General features: G+C 38.6%; 1 protein-coding gene across 1 annotated transcript; it reads left to right on the top strand.

The window, feature by feature from the left end:
- Positions 1 to 319: 319 nt before the first annotated feature.
- ANKEF1 (ankyrin repeat and EF-hand domain containing 1) lies at positions 320 to 19771 on the top strand. Its single transcript, XM_072409629.1, has 10 exons — positions 320 to 477; positions 4504 to 4890; positions 6424 to 6623; positions 8143 to 8292; positions 9029 to 9152; positions 10526 to 11348; positions 12369 to 12595; positions 13112 to 13305; positions 15250 to 15372; positions 16297 to 19771. The coding sequence occupies exons 2-10, from the start codon at positions 4533 to 4535 to the stop codon at positions 16444 to 16446; spliced, it is 2349 nt and encodes a 782-aa protein (XP_072265730.1). The 5' UTR covers positions 320 to 477; positions 4504 to 4532; the 3' UTR covers positions 16447 to 19771.
- Positions 19772 to 20915: the final 1144 nt, after the last annotated feature.

The following is a 20915-nucleotide window of genomic DNA, read 5'->3' as shown; positions in this document are numbered from 1 at the left end:
TATTTATATAATGAATGGCAATGGAAGGATACCGCAGTAATATATAGGTGTGGATAATAAAGCCAATAGTCCACAAATGTATAAATAATAAAACTGCTCTAAAATCCATTCAGCCACATCTCAATTGCCCCATATTCATCTGCCACTTCTCTTTCCATAGAGACAAAGGGCAATGCTGCAACAACCACAGAATACGAGAAATGGGATAATGATATGCAAAGCTTCATAATGATCAGAATACCGCCGTTGCTAAAACAGATTAGCGATCTTTATTGTTAGAACGGATTAGTTATTAAACAGCTCTAACACTGCGCCTGCGCCATGCAGGACTCAGTGACGCATGCGCACACCGCGCTCCTGAAGTGTCCGCCGTCTGGTTGTCATGGAGATAAAACACAGCGTCCCTGCACAGTTCCTGGGAAATGAGTGTTGTGTGCATCATGCTGGGAGCAGCCGAGTGATCTCCCGAACACAGAGGTAATGTGCAGCCAGCATTGTGCCTGGGTACAGATCTATGTGTGTGTGTCAGGGTCTGACCATGTGTGTGGAAGGGTTAAATGGACTCCATTCCTATTGTGTGATACTTCCCCACCTACTAGATTGTAAGCTCTTTGGGGCAGGGTCCTCTCCTCCTCCTGTATCACTGTCTGTATTAGTCTGTCATTTGCAACCCCTATTTAATGTACAGTGCTGCGTAATATGTTGATGCTATATAAATCCTGTTTATTAATAATAATAATGTTATGGGACCCAACCTGAGTCTGTTAAAGCGGATGTGTTTTTATTTTTTGGGGAACGGCCCCACCCCTTGAATAAGCACCAAAGGGTAACTGTGCAGCCTCCTGGTATCCATACGCCACATACCCCAGGAGGTGCTCCTTCTGCGCATGCGTCATAAAGGACCTTCCTGAAAGAAGTGCGGATCTTAGACATGCGCAGTGAGATCAGCACTTTTTTTTTCCAACATTTGCAGGAAGACTCATCTATGTGGTGCCTGTGCTGTGCAAAATCAGGATGTGAGAAGATGGCAGTGCGCGGTGTTCTGTCTGAGCTGGAAAGAAGCCGGGACAGCACGGCACTCTCTGAGCCTGGTTTGCGAAGGGTAATTGGTATTTTTTTTTTTTAATGAAAATTTCACTTTAAAAGTTGTGCCATACACAGGAAAGCCCAGCATCAGACCTGCAACCCTAGCAAGTATTCCCATGCAGCTTCTGGTGGCTAGCGCCCTCCCAGCTGTCCACACTTCTGCATTGAAAGAACCAGCGTTTGTACTCCGCTCACTACCAGTCCCATTTATTCTCAAGAGGGTTATACACCATGGGCCTGTTTTTTTTTTACAGCTGTCTAAGACTGGAGAAGATAGACTATCATGGGTGAAGCTGGGTGATCCAACAAACCAGGAATGGATTTGGTCGAGGACTACAAACATTTGTCAAATAAAAATTTGGCAAATGATTTAAAAAAATCCATTCCAGATTTACTGAATCACCCAGGAAATTAAAGCAAAAGTAAACTGAAATGAATAAACAGGATTTATATAGCGCCAACATATCACGCAGCGCTGTACATTAAATAGGGGGTTGCAAAAGACTGAAGAATACAGACAGTGACACAGGAGGAAAGGACCCTGCCCCAAAGAGCCTACAATCTAGGAGGTGGGGGAAGTCTCACACAATAGGGGGAGGGATATTTTACTTAATAGATGTATGTAAGATATATATAAATCAAAGGATATATTTCTAGACATAGCTCAACTGAACTGTCGGTATAACAAAATATGAAATATTACTGGAAAAACGATCAAGCGATGTCTCATTTACCAACGCGTTTCGCCTTAAGGCTTCCTCAGGGGATCATAGAGACTTTAGGTTTGTTGGGTGGTGAAATTAGATGGGTGGATTTATGATTCTCTAAGGGGTGTGTTGTAAGTATTGGAGTTTGGAGTTCCTAGATGAAGAATAGGTCCAGGGAGGTTGTGTTAGTTTATTATGTCTAGAGGGGATGGGAGTTCCAATATTAGCAAACAAGGCAGCAGCAATTCAGGCTGAATAAGTAAGTATGAAGTAAGTATCATTATCTAAAATAATGACAGGTATAAGGATGGTTTGGACCACAAAAGCAGATTAAGGTTCCGCCACCAATAGTTTTATTTACTGACGCCAAAGCAGAAGTGCCAGTGAATCCCTATCATTACACGTCATTATAATTATTTGTATAGGCTTTAACAGAGGAGTTATTGGCAGTGCTAAGCAGTTTTGTCCTGACTTTCCTTTCTTTTAGTTTGTACATGTCCCTCTGCTTCACCATAAACCTTGTAATACTTGACATGTCAACCAGCAGATCTGTATCTTTTAGTAAAGTTTTCCTTCTCATATGCACTATTATTATTATTATTATTCATATTATATATCAATAATAATATTATTATTAAACAGGATTTGTAAAGCGCCATCATATTAAGCAGTGCTGTACATTAAATAGGGGTTGCAAATGACAGACAAATACATACAGTGACACAGGAGGAAGAGAGAACCCTGCCCTGAAAAGCTTACAATCTAGGAGGCGGTGGAGGTAACACACAATAGGAGGGAAGATACTACATACAAACTAATTACACCCACAATTACATAATCCCTGTTACTCATTCCCTTGCAGATAGATTATCCAGGCTTTTCATTATTCTTCTGGACAGACCTGTAATCTTCTGGTATATGATTCTGAACTGTGATACTTCTGTGAGTGTGTGGGTGAGGCTGCAGAATCTAATATGTGAAATATTATTAAGGCAGAGCTAGTTTTGGAAAGTTCATGTTTCTTCATATTAGCTTTGTCTAATTATACGTTCATCAATTCTTTTACTGGGAAAATATTGGAATGAGATACCTGTGACTGCTCAGACAAGAATGAGGGTGAGAACCCCTTACTACCCAAAGCCTGATTTCACCTCCTATCAGTAACCATACACTTACTGCACTTCTTTCCAGCGTATTCCGGTATACATGTAACCAAAGCAGCCTTTAGCATGAGGGAACCCGTGAAATAACTTTCAAATCTTCTAGGAACCCTTTCTATTATTACTAAATCCCCAGCTCACAGTACATTAGCTTTGTGATCAGTAGGAAGAATGACTTACATTGCTGGCCATTGGGAAGAATATTAGCCTTATGGATAGACAAAAATATAATTGGTGTCAGTGGTAATCAACCTAAGAGGTACAAACTGCTTATTGCTCAAGGAACCCCTAACAACCTCAGGAGGAGTCCTCATTAAGAAAGAGTTAAAGGAACAGTGAGGACCCATTCTCACCTTTCAGTCCCGGTGTGTTGCAATATTATGCGTTATGTAACCCGTTAACATACATTACATTAGGGCAAGCCCATATAAATGTATGAGCTGCCAATGCACCTTGAAGGACAAAAAATCAAACATGACTTTTTGTTCTGATGCAATGCACCAAAACACACAATTATTCATCACCATTCATTGTGTTGCACAAGTGTGAATGAGCCCTGAGCGATCGTTGTCATTCTAGAACAGAAAGTGTGTCACTGGCTGGGAAAATGTACAAATAATACATCCAGTACACCAAAGAACTGGTAAGCTGCAGTATAATAAATGATTGTTTAGACATGCGTTAAAGCAGAACTAAGTAAAAAACTGCAAGCAGACAGGTTCTTTATTCCAGAAGGGACAGGTAAAAATAAACCTTTTTGGGGCTACACTACATTCCTCCCTTTAGACCTGATTTATTAACACTCTCCCAAGGCTGGAGAGGATACACTTTTATTAGTAAAGTTAAGTGATCCAGCAATCCTGGAATGGATTTTTAAAAGTTATTAGCTTTTTGTTAAGCAATTATTTTCAGTCTTGGCTAGATCCATTCAAGGTTTTCTGAATCACCCAGCTTCACTGATGAAAGTGTATCCTCTCCAGCCTTGGAGAGCTTGAATGAATAGGGCCCTTTGTCACTGGCACCACCATAATATGGTCCTCTTTGGGTTTATGATATCCAACCTGATTGGCCAGGTCAGAATTATATAACTCCCACAACAGTTTATTCAGTTCTAGCAGGCAGCTTTGCTGGGATTTGTACTGAGCTGTGCATGTACATGCAGAAAAGATTGCGAGCAAGCAGGTAAGTTTGTTTTAATGTAGAAGGGACCTTACCTGTCCCTCCTGCAATAAAGAACCTGCCTGCCTGTGGTTTGTCACCTTATACATTTAATTCCACTTTACCCAAAGTAGAGAAGTCATTACCCCATGTATACTGCCGAGCAGGGGTGCTTAAATCAATATATATAGAATTACAGCTAAGAAAGTGCATGCATACTGTAATATTTTAATTGTGTTTAACTGTTTGCCTAATGTTCTCCTTTAAATGCAGCATTTTCATCTTTGAAGCATACATTTAATGTACTTATTTGGATAATGGTACTCAAGTTATTGCAGGCTTCAGCTACATAAATTTAAATGATTGCTTAATGCTCTGTGCTGTCATTGCAGCTGGAACATAACCAGAACGTCTGTATTAAATGGAGCCGGAGACAACTGTAGCTGATGGAAGACTGGAGACATTACAGATCTACAAAGTACTTCAGTGTGTTCGGAATCAGGACAAAGAGCAGATAGAAAAACTTACCAAACTTGGAGTCCCAAACCTCATAAATCTCACAGAGCCGCACCATGGAGAGGGGGCTCTACACATGGCTGCTGTTGCTAATAATGTTGATATGTGCAGCTTTTTACTTACCCTTGGAGCTAACCCAGATATACAAGACCTAAAAGGGTGCACCCCTGCCATGAAAGCAACAGAATTAGGACATGACCTGGTACTGGAAGTTCTTGCTGAAGCCCAGGCTGACATGACCATTGTTAATAAAGAAGGAAAAGGTAGTTATTACCCACTGGTTACATAATAAATCGTCAATAAGTATCCAGATTTTTGTACGATAATCAAGTGAACCTTTGTTGAAGTAGTAACAGTGATATGATGTAGAATAGATATGCATTGTATATGGTTCTATTTAGGAAAGTTTTGGTGAGTTTTGTATGTATCACATTTTTGTTTCTTGTGTCTTCATGCAGTTTACGTATTACTGTAGTACAGCAGCAAGGACAGGTTTTGGAAGCTGTAGGTTTATGATCCCTAGGTGTCATTCAGCCTATTAGAACATCTCACTAAAGCTTCCTATAGATTTCCAATGGTAGTCAGCTTCTCAGAAAGCCAGAATCGCCTGGGTCAGAAAACAAGATTGTTCTGCCTTGGAGAATGTTCCTGTTCATGTGATTGTGCAGGGAATAGAAGGGGATGAGTGGTACCAGCAAATTCTGCAGGTAGTGCCGGTGTTAGGCTGGGAAACTTGAATCATTTTTATAGCGCCGACATATCAGGCAGCACTTTACAATGTCCATAGTCACATCACTATCACTATCCTTCAGAGAGACTCACAATCTAATATCTCTAGCATAGTCATATATCATTAACACAGTCTAAGGACAATTTTTGAGGGGAATCCCATTTGCTTAGCTGCATGTTTTTCTGATGTGGGAGGAAACTCACGCAAACACATGGAGAAGATAAAACTCTGTACAGAGTCCTGGCTGTGATTTGAGCCTGGGACTAAAGCTACGTACACACTTCCAATTATTATCGTTGGAAAACGAACGACGAACGATCCTGCACGATATCTACGAACGATCGTATAGCACCGATCCTGCACATAGAGGTAACGACACGATCGTTCGTAGATATTGTACACACAATAGATACGATCGTTTGAGCGATAGAGGAACTATGTGCACGACAGGAAAGTGAACGAACGTTCGTTCATTACGCATGCTCAGACCATGGACGATCAACGAACGATCGTACACACGAACGATGGTCAACGATCGTCGTCCAATCCGATCCGCCGGTCCGGTCGTTCGTTTCCAACGACTTTCCTCGTTCGTCGGCGTGGTTGGTTACTTTTTTTATGAATGATTTTTGCCCAATCGATCGTTCGTCGTTCGTTCGTCGTTCATTTTGAACGATAAAAATTGGAAGTGTGTACGCACCTTAAGTGCTGCAAAGGTAAGAGTGCTCACCACTAAGCCAGCCTTACTGCCTGTACCTTAGGGCCATCTCCTTGGAAGGTGAGGCCAGGGTCTCACCATGCACATGACAACGTTGCCAGATGCATCCACATACAGTATGGTCATATTTGCACATTTATAAATGTCAACTATCTCATTCTGCTGGGACTTTTAATTTTTTAAACCAGCTGGTCAAAAAGCCACAAATAAAGTACCAGGTTATGTATAATACAGCTTATATATTCCAGTTTTTTTTAAACAACATAACCAGTTTGGTTGCTCCATCTTTGTTTTTTTTTAAAATGAAATAAATCTTGAATATAACTATGTCTATTTTTCTTTAACAAGGAGTCCTGTTTTACTGCATCTCCCCGACCAAGAGACATCTTCGTTGTCTTCAGTTACTTCTGGATTGTGGAGCCGATGTTAATAACGCTTCTAACAACGGAATTCCAGTGTTGCTGGTAGCATGTGAAAATGCTCATGAATGTAAAGAGATGTGTCTGAAGTTGCTGGAAAAAGGGGCTAATCCCAATGCTTGCAATCCAGTAGGAACTTCGATTTTCACTTTGTATACAATGTAGTGTACTTATGGTAGTCCATTATACTAAAGTTAACATGAGGGTTTCCAATTTAGTATGTTGAAAAAACACAGGCAGGGTCTAAATTCCTTGGAAACTGCATCCAGAAATCATCAGTAGAGCTAAAGGCTACTGCAAATCGCTTAATCCTAAATTTGCCTACGTAAGTCAAGCTTGACCTGACTGGGGGCTTTAAATTACTGTTGTCAATGACATATGTCCCTGTTGATGGTTGGTTCCTGATCATGTAATTAATATGGCAAATATACTGTAGTAATCACTCACAAGCTGGGGACTTTACTAACAAAATAAAAAACTTCATCCTACAGGGGAACACTGAACCCCTTTTTGCATCAGTGACATCTATATTGCCATTTGTTTAACACTGTAGTCAGATACAATTACAGCATGAGCCTTAAATACACTCAAAAATAGATAAAAATTAAAATTTTCTCTTTTGTCAACTAATACAAAAACAAAGCATGCAGAACAGATCACTCCCTTTAGGCTGGAAAAATGCTGTTTCCAGCTTCATAACTGCTAAGGAAGTAAAAAGGATCAGGGGAACAACTTTGGAGCCAGCATTCTTAAATACAAGGTTCATGATGACAGCTGCCATATTTTTGTCTCATAAGGCTCCCTACATAGGGCCAGTAGGGGACATACTTATTTTTATGTATTCATTTTATTGTTGTTTGTAGCTCAACTTTGTCACTGCCTATTATCCGTACTTGCCTGTAGGGTGCTAATTTCCACTGTTTCTGTGACATTGTTTAGCTGTTAGCTGTGAGCCAATTTGGCAGCTCACGTGTACTCTGTTGTCTACCTTTTGACCTATGTGGCATTGGTGGCCTACATGGTGCTCAAGGTTCCCGCTATCATATCACTCTAAGGACATTAAGACAAACAATCTGACCAATCAAAGAAACATAACAATGTATCTGAGAACATTTGTTATATAGTGCCAAGGTATTCCAGATCATATTACAGTGTTAATATCCAGGGAGTAAACAAATCAATCTCTCTGCTAGAAGGAGCCTTTATTCTAATGTCATTATTACAGTCAGACAGACACACAACCAAAGGCGGCGTACATCAATAGAAAACACACAGTCTCCATTAAGAGCAAAGGATCTAGAGAAAAGCTTTTAAACTGTGGCTTTTAAGGACATAGAATAAAAATAATATAAAATTACTAAGGTAACGAAATAGAGGGTACTATTTTTAGAAGTTTTGGTGCTACCATTTTCTGCAATTTCTCACATCATCACTCCAATGTGGGGTAAAAATGCTGCATTAAACGGCACTAACACTTTATAGCAAGAGAGGACTGCCTATGGGCACTGTCAAAGGTGTGTATCCAAAGGGACCTTAGGTGGGAACCAAGGCTTTTGAGAAGTAAAAGTTCAGCATTAACTAAAAATCTGTTGGCTGGAAATTACATTTTAATATAATATACATGTATCCCCTTCTATTGCATATCTAGAAGACCGGACGCACTGCTTTAATGGAAGCAGCAAGAGAAGGAGCTTTGGAGGTTGTTCGCAGTATTTTGGAGAAAGGAGGAGATGTAAACTCTATTGACAAGCAGCGATACCATGCTGTTCATTTTGCTGCCAAAGGGGGTTTTTTGGAGGTATGTCAGATTTTTTTGCAGATTTCTTCTAATAATAAATTGTTTTACAGGTAGGGTGCAAGTACAGGTAACAGTAAAGGTAGGTTAAAGCTAGTGAATTTGACTGTACAAATACATTATTGGGTGCCCTTTGTAAACCATCACTTTTCGGGGAAAATATATATTACATTATTACTTCATCATCAGTATACTCCAGGGCTCTCCGCCTCATTGGATTAACATGACAACAAGTTTTACCCTTTTTCCATCCTCTGGGACAAATATCTTCCAATAAGGATCAAATCAAACTAATTTGGCTGATATTTAGCATATCTGTGAGAAATTGTCTTCTGCACAAGAGCCAGATTCTGAAAACCGATAAAAGAAAAGTGGGACAAGACACATAGAAACCAATTGGAAGTGAGTAGATGATCCATGGAAGAAAATTAGGAGGTTCATTATAATATTTCAGTTACTGAACATAGCATTTACTTTTTATTTGAGAATGCCTGAATCAGTTTATCTCAAGTTTATAAACCAAGCTCAGCCAACTTTGTCAAGTTTTTTTGCCTTCTGACTCCCCATTGGGTAGATTCCCCTGACTTCTTATCAGGGCAGGAATTAAAAAGAATTCTCTACAACAGGGAGACTGGATACAAAAGAACTTGTATACACAAAGAAGAACTAGATAGCTACGAAAAATAATTTATAACATGTTTGCAAGTGTGAGTCTGGAATAATTGTTTGTGTGTTGTAGATCCTAATGGTGCTGTCTGCATACAAGGCAGATATGGGGATTATTGCCATGGATGGTAACACAGCCCTTCATCATGCTGCTAGCGGAGGGTTTGCTGATTGCTGCAAGTTCATTGGACAAAGAGGTAAATGATGGGGTTTATTTGTATAGTATTGAAATGTTATTTAACAGTTTTGTATATGCATCTTTATACCTGTTCAAAAGGGATCAGTAATTTTGGTCTTTTTTAGATCTTTAGTTCTGAACAGCTGAGGCTTCTGTAAATCAGGGGTAGGCAACCTTCAGTTCAGAAGTGGGGATTCCTTCTCATTGCACAGAGATGTCTGAAATTCTAATGTGAAAAGTAGTGTTTGATTTCAAATGTTAAACATAGCTCAGGTAATATGCATATTCATGTGTCTGTGTGCGCTCATACATCTTCTGCAGGCTTTTAGCAAGTATCCCCAAATTATAAAAAAACATTCAAGACCCCTTTTTCCATCACAGATCTGTGCAGGGGGCTTCAAATATATGTCTTGCTGTGTGTTGGGGTCTTGTGCATTTTTTAGGTTGGGATATTACTGTAAGGCCCTGGTCAGCAACAGTCCTCACCAGACACCAGTCCCCCAATATAACACCGCAGTCTTCACCTAGAGCAAGCCCCCGCTCAGCCTCGGGAGACTGGTTACGTCTCCCAGCACTCGGTTGCCCCCAGGACTTACTGCGCAAGAGATGGTGTCTGGGAATGGACTGGCAGCAAGCCAGGAGCCCACAGATGAAGTAGTACTAGGAATCCACAGAGCCAAGTCCAGAATACAGAGCAGAGGTCATACACCGAATAACTGTCCACCAAATGAAGTACGAAGGGAAAAACACAAGCAGAGTCTGGGTCACAGGCAAAGGTTGGTTCAGGCAGCAAAAACTCACAAGATCAGAAACAGGCAGGGTCAGCAACAATAAGTCAGATGAAAACACACTTCAGCAAAGATTAGCCCAGCTACACACTACATCAGGCACTGGTGACAGGAAGCAGAGAGGCTTTAAAGTCCCAGCAGCCAATAGCAGTGCAGGAGTCTGGAGCTGATCAGCCTCTAGAATCCCCTTTAGCTGTGCCCAGCCTAACAATGGATGCTGGGGATGCCATAAATCCATCAGGCTTCACAACTAAAGGGAAGCAGAGGCTGCTGCTATCTTAGTTCTCCTGGCTGCTGCAAATGACATTGCTGGACAGAACAAACAGGGTTTTATACTGTGATCGTGCACAGCACAGAGTTGCCGGACAGATGGGCATTTTCTAACAGTTACACATTGTAACACGTTGGGCTGCGTTTCAATAAACCAGTTATGTGAGTTTATGAGAAACATTCCTCAGTCATGTGACATAACTGTTCTCTATATAGAAAGGCATACAGCATGATTATCTTTTAGGATGAAGTACTGCTTTATATCCATGATAACAATGATCTGCATTTTTATACTTATAGTCGGTAAATTCACCCTTTACCTTTTACATGGCAGGTTGCGACCCGAACTGGAAAAATATAAATGCTTTGACTCCCAAAGCTGTTGCTAAGGAGGGTCGATTGAAGGCTGCCATGAAGGAACTGGGCAAAGCAATGCGTCTCTTCAAAAAATACTCAAAGCCAGGAGTAAAAAACCCCAACCCACCTTGGGCCATAACACTTCACGACTGGTCCTTTGAGCACCAGGCAGGCCTTCGAGAATCTTTTGCTGCATTGGATACGGGGGATGGAACGGTCACAAGAGAGGAATTTGTTGCATTGCTCTTGGATATGGGAGCCCCAGTCACTAGTGAAGAACTGGACACTATTGTACATCAGCACGAAAAAGGACGTGGAGGAAATATCAATGCTGAGGAGTTTTTAAAAGGGTCAAAGTTCTTACAAAAAGCTTTTCTTACCTCCTCTTATGGGCCTAAAAAGAAGAAAGGTAAGAAAGGGAAAAAAGGGAAAAAAGGAAAGAAAACGCTTACTGTGCCAATATGTACAATGCCAAGTCATTTAATTTCACGTCGGGAAGATGGTGGACCTCCAAACTTTATGATCGAAACTTTTCATAATATTACTGACCTCAATCGATTTGACTGTGACCACCCACCTCAAAACCCTCTGACGGATGATACTGGGTGGTATGTGGATGATCTAGAAAAGGTGTACACTCATATAAACTTTGCCACCAAGGCTGGAGACCTAGAATCTTTGAAAAAAGCATTCGAAGAAGGAGTACCTGTGGATGTTAAAGACGTTTTCTATAAAACACCCTTGATTTCTGCATGTGCTTATGGAAACATGGACATTGTCAAATTCCTTCTAGGAAAAGGGTATACTTTATTATTTTAATAGTTTTAGTATCTGTATTACTATTCTTTATTCATTTAGTTTTTAAAAACCTGTTTATTAAGGTTTTTAACACCTAAGAAACAAGTATAGACCAATGGTACAAAAACATATCCATACAGGGTAATGGCAAGGTCTAGGTAACATCAGTATAAAGTAGCAAGGATAACAGCATTGGTACTTTATCCAGCCCTCCAGGTACCCCACCCCATCCACACTATCCAGTATCTGTATTACTATTCATATGCATTTGTTATGTGTTATATAGTGCCAACATATTACAGAACTTCGGAGAACCCACAATTGTAACACGTACATGTTCATCAGAGTAGCTCACAATCTAATGTCCCTACCATAGTCTCCGTTCCATTTGGGGGGGGGAAATCTAAGTAAATATATTAGTATTTATTTTTTTGGTGATTTAGAATTTGTAAAAACACATGTCCGGACCGATGAATACACAAGGAGAGTATACAAGCCCAATGCAAAAACCTAGGACACCAATGCTGCCCTGTGCCTTTTTTTATCCATTACAGCTCTAGTGATATTAGTAATACTTATATAAACTTTAGAAATAGTCCCAGCTGATGGTATAGTTAGAAAAATTCATATATTCACATTCACATATTCATATAAACACAATCAATAAATTTGAGGTAGTAGTATTAGAAAATAGTAATACAATAGAACCTCAGTTATCCGGCACCCACAGGGAATGGCCAATTACAGATAAGTGTTCTTTCCGGATAACTGAGGTTTCCTTTTTTCAGTCAACCGGCACTAGACATGAATAGGGAGACTTGTCCCCATTACCTCTAGTGCTGAATGGCTGAGAAAAGGGAAACCCTGATGACGGCTCAAGCATCATCAGGGTTTCCCTTTCCTCAGCCAATCACGGAGAGGAGCAATCAGCGGAGCTGAGAAGCTTATGAATTAACCCTTTTCCATGTTAAAGCATTTACGTGGACCATGATGCCTAATATGATGTTGCTTCTTTGTCCCAGTGCTGATGTCAATGCAAGTGATAATTTCATGTGGACTCCTCTTCATCATGCCTGTCATGCAGGCCAGCAAGACATAGCAGAACTGTTGATAAAACATGGAGCCAAGATAGATGCAGTCGCTCTAAATGGATCCACACCATTAATGAGAGCTGTAGAAAGTGGAAGCCTAGACTGTGCCCAGTTCCTGATTAAATCTGGAGCAAAAGTACAAATAGTGAACAAGAAAGGTAATGATTTTGCATATATTTTCTGGTGCTTTTTGTTGGTAGAATTATTACCTGAAGATTCCGAACAAATTCTCCCAATAACCCCCATGTAACACTAACCAACCCCAGTAACCCTAACACCAGCTCTTCATTTTCCCTGCAACCACAACCCTTACACTATGCCATCCTGTAACCCCTCCTTATTTCTTGTGTATAATAAAATTTTTCATACTGCCACACTGCCTTTTTGTGCAGTCCAGATGGATCCTTATTCACATTTGCAATTTAGTTGATGGAGTAGTGTATTTTCCCTGTGTTTATTCATCCCCAATGTATAGAAAATGCTCTTTATTTCAGAAGACATATAATATAACATAATAATGTACACATACATATATAATAATAGAACTTATAGCCTGTCATACACTGCATATACCAAACAATGTTTTTTTTTAAATATTTATTAGGATATAATATCTATTTGATTCATTTAAACTGATATTACATGGAATTCCTAATCTCTTGCTCTTCTAAAAGGACAAAATGTTCTTGATGTTGCAAAAGCTTATGCTGACTACAGATTAATTGACTTGATTCAAGCCAAACTGGACAGTTTGCCAAAACCAAAAGAGAAAAAGGGCAGCAAGCGGGGAGGCAAAATGGAGGGGAAATCAAAAGGAGTGTCTAAACCCCAGGCGCCTGCGATTCCAGATCAACTTGTTAAACAAGAGGTATGATAATTATTTTTGAACATATGCCCTACCTCTTCTGTCTCTTAAAACCCTCACCCACCATTCCATATCCGCCCTCCTATTGTATGCTGCTTCCTCTTAGATTGTAAGCTCTTCTGGGCAGGGTCTTCTCCTTCTCCCGTGTCATTGTTTGTATCTGTCTGTCATTTGCAACCCCTATTTAATTTATAGTGCTGTGTAATATGTTAGTGCTATATAAATACTGTTTAATAATATTATTATTATAAATAATTATTATTAATAATAATAATAATAATTATTATTAATTTTAATAATTTATGCACTTGATGTTTTTTCTAAAAAACAAATTCACTTCGTAAAGCAGACTTTTAGGGAAAGATTCTGAAAGCTACCACTAGTGAAGAAAATTCCATGATAAAAATGCACCTCCCACAGCAAACAGACCTTGTAGTGAAAGGGTGGTTGAAATGACAACATCCAATGATGTTGTGTAGAACTCATGAAAACAGAAAATGAAGTCACCAGCACTCCAAAGTACCAGATTCTTGCTTTGTTGTAAAAGCATTGTCACAGCATTTTGAAAAGCCAACATTTTGGGGCCACACAGGATCCCTTCCTCAAGGCAACATAGTGGCATCACCTTAAGTAAGGGACCTACAAACGTTTCCCAGAACTGAGCATGTTGTGACTGTGCTTTTACAATAAAGCAAGAATCCTGTAGTTGGGAGCTATGGTGACTTTGTTTTCCATTCTCATTGTAAAGAATTCCAATTGCTTGGATGTAAAGCTGATCTTTTTGGTTCAGTAGGTTTAGTCACATAGCTGAACCAAACATGTAGATAAATGTGACAATTAATGGAGCACCAGAGCTGCATTCCCATTTAGGGTCAGTGATTGCTAAAGTATTAAAAACAAACAATCAGGTCAGCAAATGCCAGCTTACATAATCACCCAGTATTGGTACCCTATAAATGAGATTTCCACACTGAATGAAGGGTGAACATCTATTTTTCACTGCTCTTATTTCTCCTCTAAAACTCTCCAGTGATCCTTTGAGCTTTTCTACAGAATTCCATCACAGTTAACTTATGGAGTTTCTCTATAAAAGATGAATTTACTGCATCAGATACAAATTCTACTTGAGCTTCTTTCTCTGGAGTCATTCCAAAAAGGCTCATTTTTCATGTAATAGTTTTACTGTTTAAGTATGATGAAGTACTGATATATGGACATACTTTAGAAATTCACATGGCACTTTTTAGTTTAAATTGTGAAATAGTGATTGTTATATGAAGCCAAGTTCAGACATTTTATTTCTGCACAGACATTTTCAATACTTTGTTCATTTTAGGACTTTTTAGAAATGTTTTAGAACTATTTTACCAGTTTTCAGTTTAGTATATTAATCTGTGGATTATATATTTTAAAATCTAACCCAGATTTTCCCAAATTTTTTAACATGGGGGGAACCCTTGAATTAACTTTCGAGGAAGTTCAGAGAATTAATTACCAGTGTTCTCTCCAGCCCCTTTTAGCCAGGTGGACCACCCAGCACTTTTTAGTAACCACACAGCTGTTTTTGGGTGGATAATGAAGAGTTGGGTCACAATACAAGGGCTGCCACCCGCCTACAATTTCTTCTCACCCTGCTTATAAAAAATTTTGGGTTGAATGCTGATTACTATATCCAAAGCTCACAGTACATTAGTGTGGCATTCAATAGGAAAAATGCCACTTACATTGCTGGCCTATGGGGAAATGTCACCCTTACAGATATCCAAAAAGATCTTTGGTGTCAGGTAAGGCGACCTGAGAGGCACAAATTGCTCATTGCTCGAGGAACCCCTAGTAACTTCTGGAGGAATGCTAGGACTCCACAGAACCATGGTTGAGCAACACTGATCTAACCTGATTGTGCGATGTATATTTCCTTAATATGCTTTTACTTCTTATGTTTGACAGATATCAAAGCCAACAGAAGCACTTCATTCTGCAAGAGAGAAAAAAAGTAATATTGCCCAACTCAACCAACTAATAACATTGGCGGAAACAAAGAAAGTTGACATCACATTTGTTCCTAAAACGGTAAGAAAGATCTCAGGTAGTTTGTTTAATGTTAATTGTTGACCCATCTCCACAATGCTATGCACATAGAGGTGCTACAAACTTTTCCAACAATTTTTCAGTTTTAAAACTGCATGTGTACATATTTGTACTGTGTTTCTCTTTCGTATGGCATCAGAACATTAAAATTACCTAATTATTGAGTTCTTATTGTCACTTACATTACCTTGGTATGACTGGGGATGTTGGGATTGATTACCCTGCCTGCAAAAAATGCTTTTAGGCATTAACCTCAAGGTGTGATTTGTATTTTCAGGCTATATTGAATATCCATTAACCTGTATAAACCAGCTGCCCCCACAGCACACTTAGGTAACCTGTAGTTTTTTTTTGTGGTTTTTAAAGAACTGAATTGATACAAATAGTTGGCAGAGGCTCTGATTCTTTCTTAAATACAAATTATTGATTTTTTTTTTTATTTAATGCCCAAGATTACACACAAACAAATAGTTTTCATTCATTTAGACAGCTAAATACTTATTATAACCCAGCAACTGGAGCTCTAGGCTTCAGGCACAGATTCTTCTCTAGTAAGGAGAACAGGGACCAGCACAGTAGTCAGATCACAAAATCTCTGAATTGGAGGTCACAGATTTAGATAGATGACGTAGGCTTAATCATCAACTAGCTTTTTATATCTTGAGGGTAATAGGAAATTTAGAGGTTCCAGAGTTACCAGCATAATTATCTATTAGGAAATCAAACAAACATCTTGTCCTATTTCTGCAGCATTTTTAATACCATAGATACAAAATCTTTCATCAAAAAAAGAAGGCAGAGCTCAGAACTGAAATTTGCTTAAGTCTTCTTGATGAGTACATGCATGTCTGTTAAAAGCTAAATTGTTGTTGTTGCAAACCTAATCTTTTGTATTTTTTTTGTAAGGTTTGGGTCTCAGAGCCCACCACAAAGGACCTGATGAGAAAGAGAGAACACCTACGTGAACGTTTCACATATGAAGTTGATTTTGAAAACTTCAAGATGCCATTTAATAGGAATCTAGCAGAGAAATCTTTGGCATTGGTATCCACTTAGCTTTCAGACTTCAGTATAGCAATAGTGTTTGCTTGGCAGATACATCCCCAAGTCACCAAAGTATGTTGCCTTAATAAATACATTTCTTCACAAATCTTCTTACCACTTAAATAAAATATATATATTAGGGAGAGAGAGGGATACCAATAAAAACTGTCAAACGTGAACCCTAGAGCATCCTGGTATGTTGTGCAGCTGAACAAGGTAAGGAAAGGTATGTGTTATTGCAGTTTTCAAAACTGTTCAGTACCATTAGGGACTAACAAGTTACTTTTAGACTGGTTCCATTGGAACTTCTAAGCAAAGACTTAATAGATGATTTTGTAAAATCAGTTCTGTGGTCCATGCATTCCAACTGACCAATACAGACAAACCTTGCACTCTCCAAGACTGGTTATTACCTTTATAAACCACTAATCCAGAACAAGTATTTAGCAAGTGAAATCAGAGCTAAGTAATATTTTTTTTTTACATGTTTTGTGGATCAGCGACACAAAGTATTAATTCCATTGGGTCAGCATTATAGTTAAGGAGCATCCCATAAAACAATTTCAATTGATAAAATAATCCTAGTTGGCGTTTACAATGGCAGACATCTGTCCACCGGTTCTGTTGATAATAAAGTTAAGAATTTATTACCCCTTAATTCTGTTTAAACCTTTTTTCCTCTTCTCCTTCCCTTAGAATAATGTAGAACTATGGGTAAACTCCCTGAGGCTTCAGGAGTAAAAAGAACAGAAGCCATTGTGTGGGATTTAAATTGACTCTCTTGCTAATGAAAACTCTTTAATAAAGCTACCCCTACAGAAAAGAACTTACAGTAGACACTCTACTTTGATTTTTTCTTTGTTTTAGATTTTGGTTTCACAACCTAGTCATTTTAAGGAAAACATATCAATGAATCAATGCCATAAAGGTCACATTAACATCCAGGACCTCTTAAGGACATCTATCTCATGCAATGCATTATTGCATTTTATAAAGTTAAATGAAAGCAAAAGGTAATTAGTTCTAAAAACATGAAATGTAAAACTTGTGTGTTTTTTATATAACTATATATATCCAGAAGATTGATGATGCATTGGTTACTATAACTTCCTATGAGGACTTTCTAAATTATAGTATGCTAAATAGATTGTTTACAGAAATGACATAGTGCTTTCACTGCACTAATAAGATAATATTGCTTAAAAGAACAATATTGCAAGCTTCAGCAAGATATGCGTAACCTTATTCTGGTCATCAGGGTATTGGTTGCGAGCCAGCACACATGCAGTACTTCCATCTGGATCTCCAATTACAGGATCCAGTGGCTGAAGCTTCATTCTTACCTCCCCACAAGCACCCCTACACCTTTCCTGGTGTGGCTAGCAAAAAAGTAAAAACATTAAGTTAACAAAACAGTTTCTTGTATCCTATAGCAACTAATTAGCTTGCAATGTTTGCAGCATGAATGGGATTAGTGTTAGAAAACACTGCTGGGAAATGCAGTCACATAAGCAGGAAATAACATTTCAGGGGGCATTATACACAGAACTGTTAAATAGTTTATTTAACAAACATTGAGCTTTTCTTTATCATGCAGTGTAGTATTTTATCCTTTGAATGCCTAAAACTTAAAGGTCAAAAGTACATTTCTTAGAGAAGATTTTTTTAAATAAATTAGTAATATATTCTTATTGTATTATACTGGTCTGATTTATCTATTGTTTTTAGCTTTTTTATTTTGAATAAAATTACTGTTTGCCTTCAAAAACAGAAAATGTCTCAAACCAAGGGTGATTGTTATGTTAAATATACAATTATAAATATTTACTAGTGAAGAGAGTAATGTGCAAAGTGCAATAGCTCAAAGTTATAAATGAGCAATCACCTTTCATTGGTCCTATAGCTCTAGATGGATGGAAATGACATATGATTGGTTGTCATGCATTTTTGCACATTTATAAATCATCAGTGCTTACTGCGGTGCCTTAATGAATGATTTTACTAGTGAAGTTGGCCTTTAAATGAAAACTCCTTCCCCCAAGCATAGACCCAATGGTAAGATACTTACTTTCAACACTGCCTCCAAGATCCTAACTGTGCAATTTTGCCAGGCACTATACAGCTTTAAAGTGTAATACTCAGCTGTCCCTATTCCAGAGCCCACGGGCACTGCTATCTTCTTTGTTTTTTTAAACCTTGTTGCCATCTTCTACTATGTTATTTGCCCAGGCCAGGATGATATAAGTCTCACAGGGGAAGCTGGGATGTGCCGGGTATACCAGCAACCAACGCTGAGCTGCGCATGGGCAGCTCAGAGATTTTGAGACTTCAAGCAAGTGCTCAGGCGTGTAAAAATGCTTATTGTAGAAGAGACATCGCCTGTTTTTTTTCTGCAAGAAAGCCTCGCCTGATCCTAAATCTGTGGAACTGTTGGGTGGCTTTCATGGTGCACTGTGACCCCATTTACTACATTTAAATGGATTATTATTATTATTATTATTATTATTATTAATGAACAGGATTTATATAGCACTAACCTATTACGCATCGCTGTACATTAAATAGGGGGTGCAAATGACAGACAGATGCAGACATTGACACAGAAGGAGGAGCGGACGCTGCCCAGAAGTGCTTACAATCTAGGAGGTGGGGGGAAGTCTCACACAATGGGCCTGATTTAATAAAGCTCTCCAAGGCTGGAGAGAAAACACTTTCATCAGTGATGCTGGGTGATCCAGCAAACCTGGAATGAAATAGGATGAGCAACACCATTCCAGAGAATTGGGGCGGCTCTAGAAAAGTACATACCCCAGTAAATCCCTGGAGGCTGCCATGAGTATGGACCACACAGGAATGAATAGGGATGTTCATGTGCACTAGATAACAGTCCATGTCAAGATAATGTACATGGAAATGCTTGGTGGTGCAGGGTGGGGCTGTGCAGGGAAACTTTTGAGGCCAGGGAAGAACGTAAGAATTTTACCCAAGGGGGTTAGGAATATGACAAGAAAATAGGGAGGCTACCATTGTGGTCTTAAATTTCTGAAACTGTTAGGTGACTGGCATCTGACTGGCATTGTGCATTCTTTGGACAGTTTTCCTTTAAGAAATATTGATAAATCTGTACATCTAAATCTACATCTAAATACTGTACATGGTAATTCAGTGTGAACATTATTAAAGATGCTAAAAACTATTCATTTCATATACTAATGAACATAATATGTGACAATGGTGCTTTTGTCTGTTTACAAAATTACTCTTGATGTGATCTAATAAACTACATGCATAGTATTGGTAATGACATTTGTTAATGAAATATGTTTAAATGATTAAATATTTATATTTATTACAAACATTATTGTGTCTAATATACTTTATTTCTTACTTGAAGCTGCTAAAACACAGTGCATGTGTATCTTTTAAATATATGGGTCTGTGTATTCTTGTTGTATCTTCAGAACATCACATGCTATTGGCTGGAGGATTAGGTAGGGCGACTAAAAGTCAAGTAAAAATAAGCAATTAGTGGTTTCTAAGTGTTGGTGTGTCACTTATTTAGTTATTCTTTTATTTTTAGGTTTTATTTGTGGGTTAACATTAAGCATACAATAAATATACTTTAAAAAAGATCCTTTATTGCAGGAGGTGCAGGCGATATTCCTTTGGGAATAAAATAACCTTACCTGCCTGTATGCAATTTTTCAATTGCACTCACCTGTCTTCCCTCCAGCACTGGTACCTCCATCTTCTTTTTCTCTTCCTGGAGTCAGTCTTTGGCCATTTTTTAGTGGCCTGGTAAGGATGACACAACTCCTGCACAGGTGCTCAGAAGTTTATTCAGTCCTATTAGCCACAGGGTATTGCATGTGCAGCTCGGCATTTCTTTGGCAGATAAAGACAGAGAGCAGGCAGGTAAGTATGTTTTAATGCAGAAGGGACATTGCTTTCTTCATTAAAGACCTACCTAATCCTTGTTTTTCAAAGCAGAACTTTGGTCCAACTCTGATATTAAAAATTATAGTAAGAAAAAAAAAAGAATTACAAATATAGCATACAGTAAACAAGTAAAAAGCAAATCTAATAAATATTAGGTGAAGGTACGTGCAGTACAAGAATAATATTACCACAATTTAAAGTACATCTTAGTGGTTTAACAACAACATGGGCCAATACAAAAAGACAAAATATTTGTTATTAAAGCGGGTGGATCGGATCACAACAAAGAATATAAAACCTTGAGCTTCTATACATAGATTCAAATAATACATATTTTGTTCTTAAAGCATTTCACCCGAAGGCTTTTTCAGAAGGACATATTGAATCCACAACCTATATCAAAGTTCCAATCTGTATCCAAAGACAAATTGGTTTTCTTTTTTGTTTGCATGAAACATCTGTGCCAATAAGGTGATTAATCAATCAAATTTCTCACAAAATCAAAGACTGTGAATCTAGCACCCCACTGTTGATTATTCACC

Source organism: Pyxicephalus adspersus, chromosome 4 (genome assembly GCF_032062135.1).
Source record: "Pyxicephalus adspersus chromosome 4, UCB_Pads_2.0, whole genome shotgun sequence".
Classification (NCBI taxonomy): domain Eukaryota; kingdom Metazoa; phylum Chordata; class Amphibia; order Anura; family Pyxicephalidae; genus Pyxicephalus; species Pyxicephalus adspersus.
The sequence above is the reverse complement of the archived record's forward strand: the minus strand, read 5'-3'. Positions and strand labels throughout refer to the sequence as shown.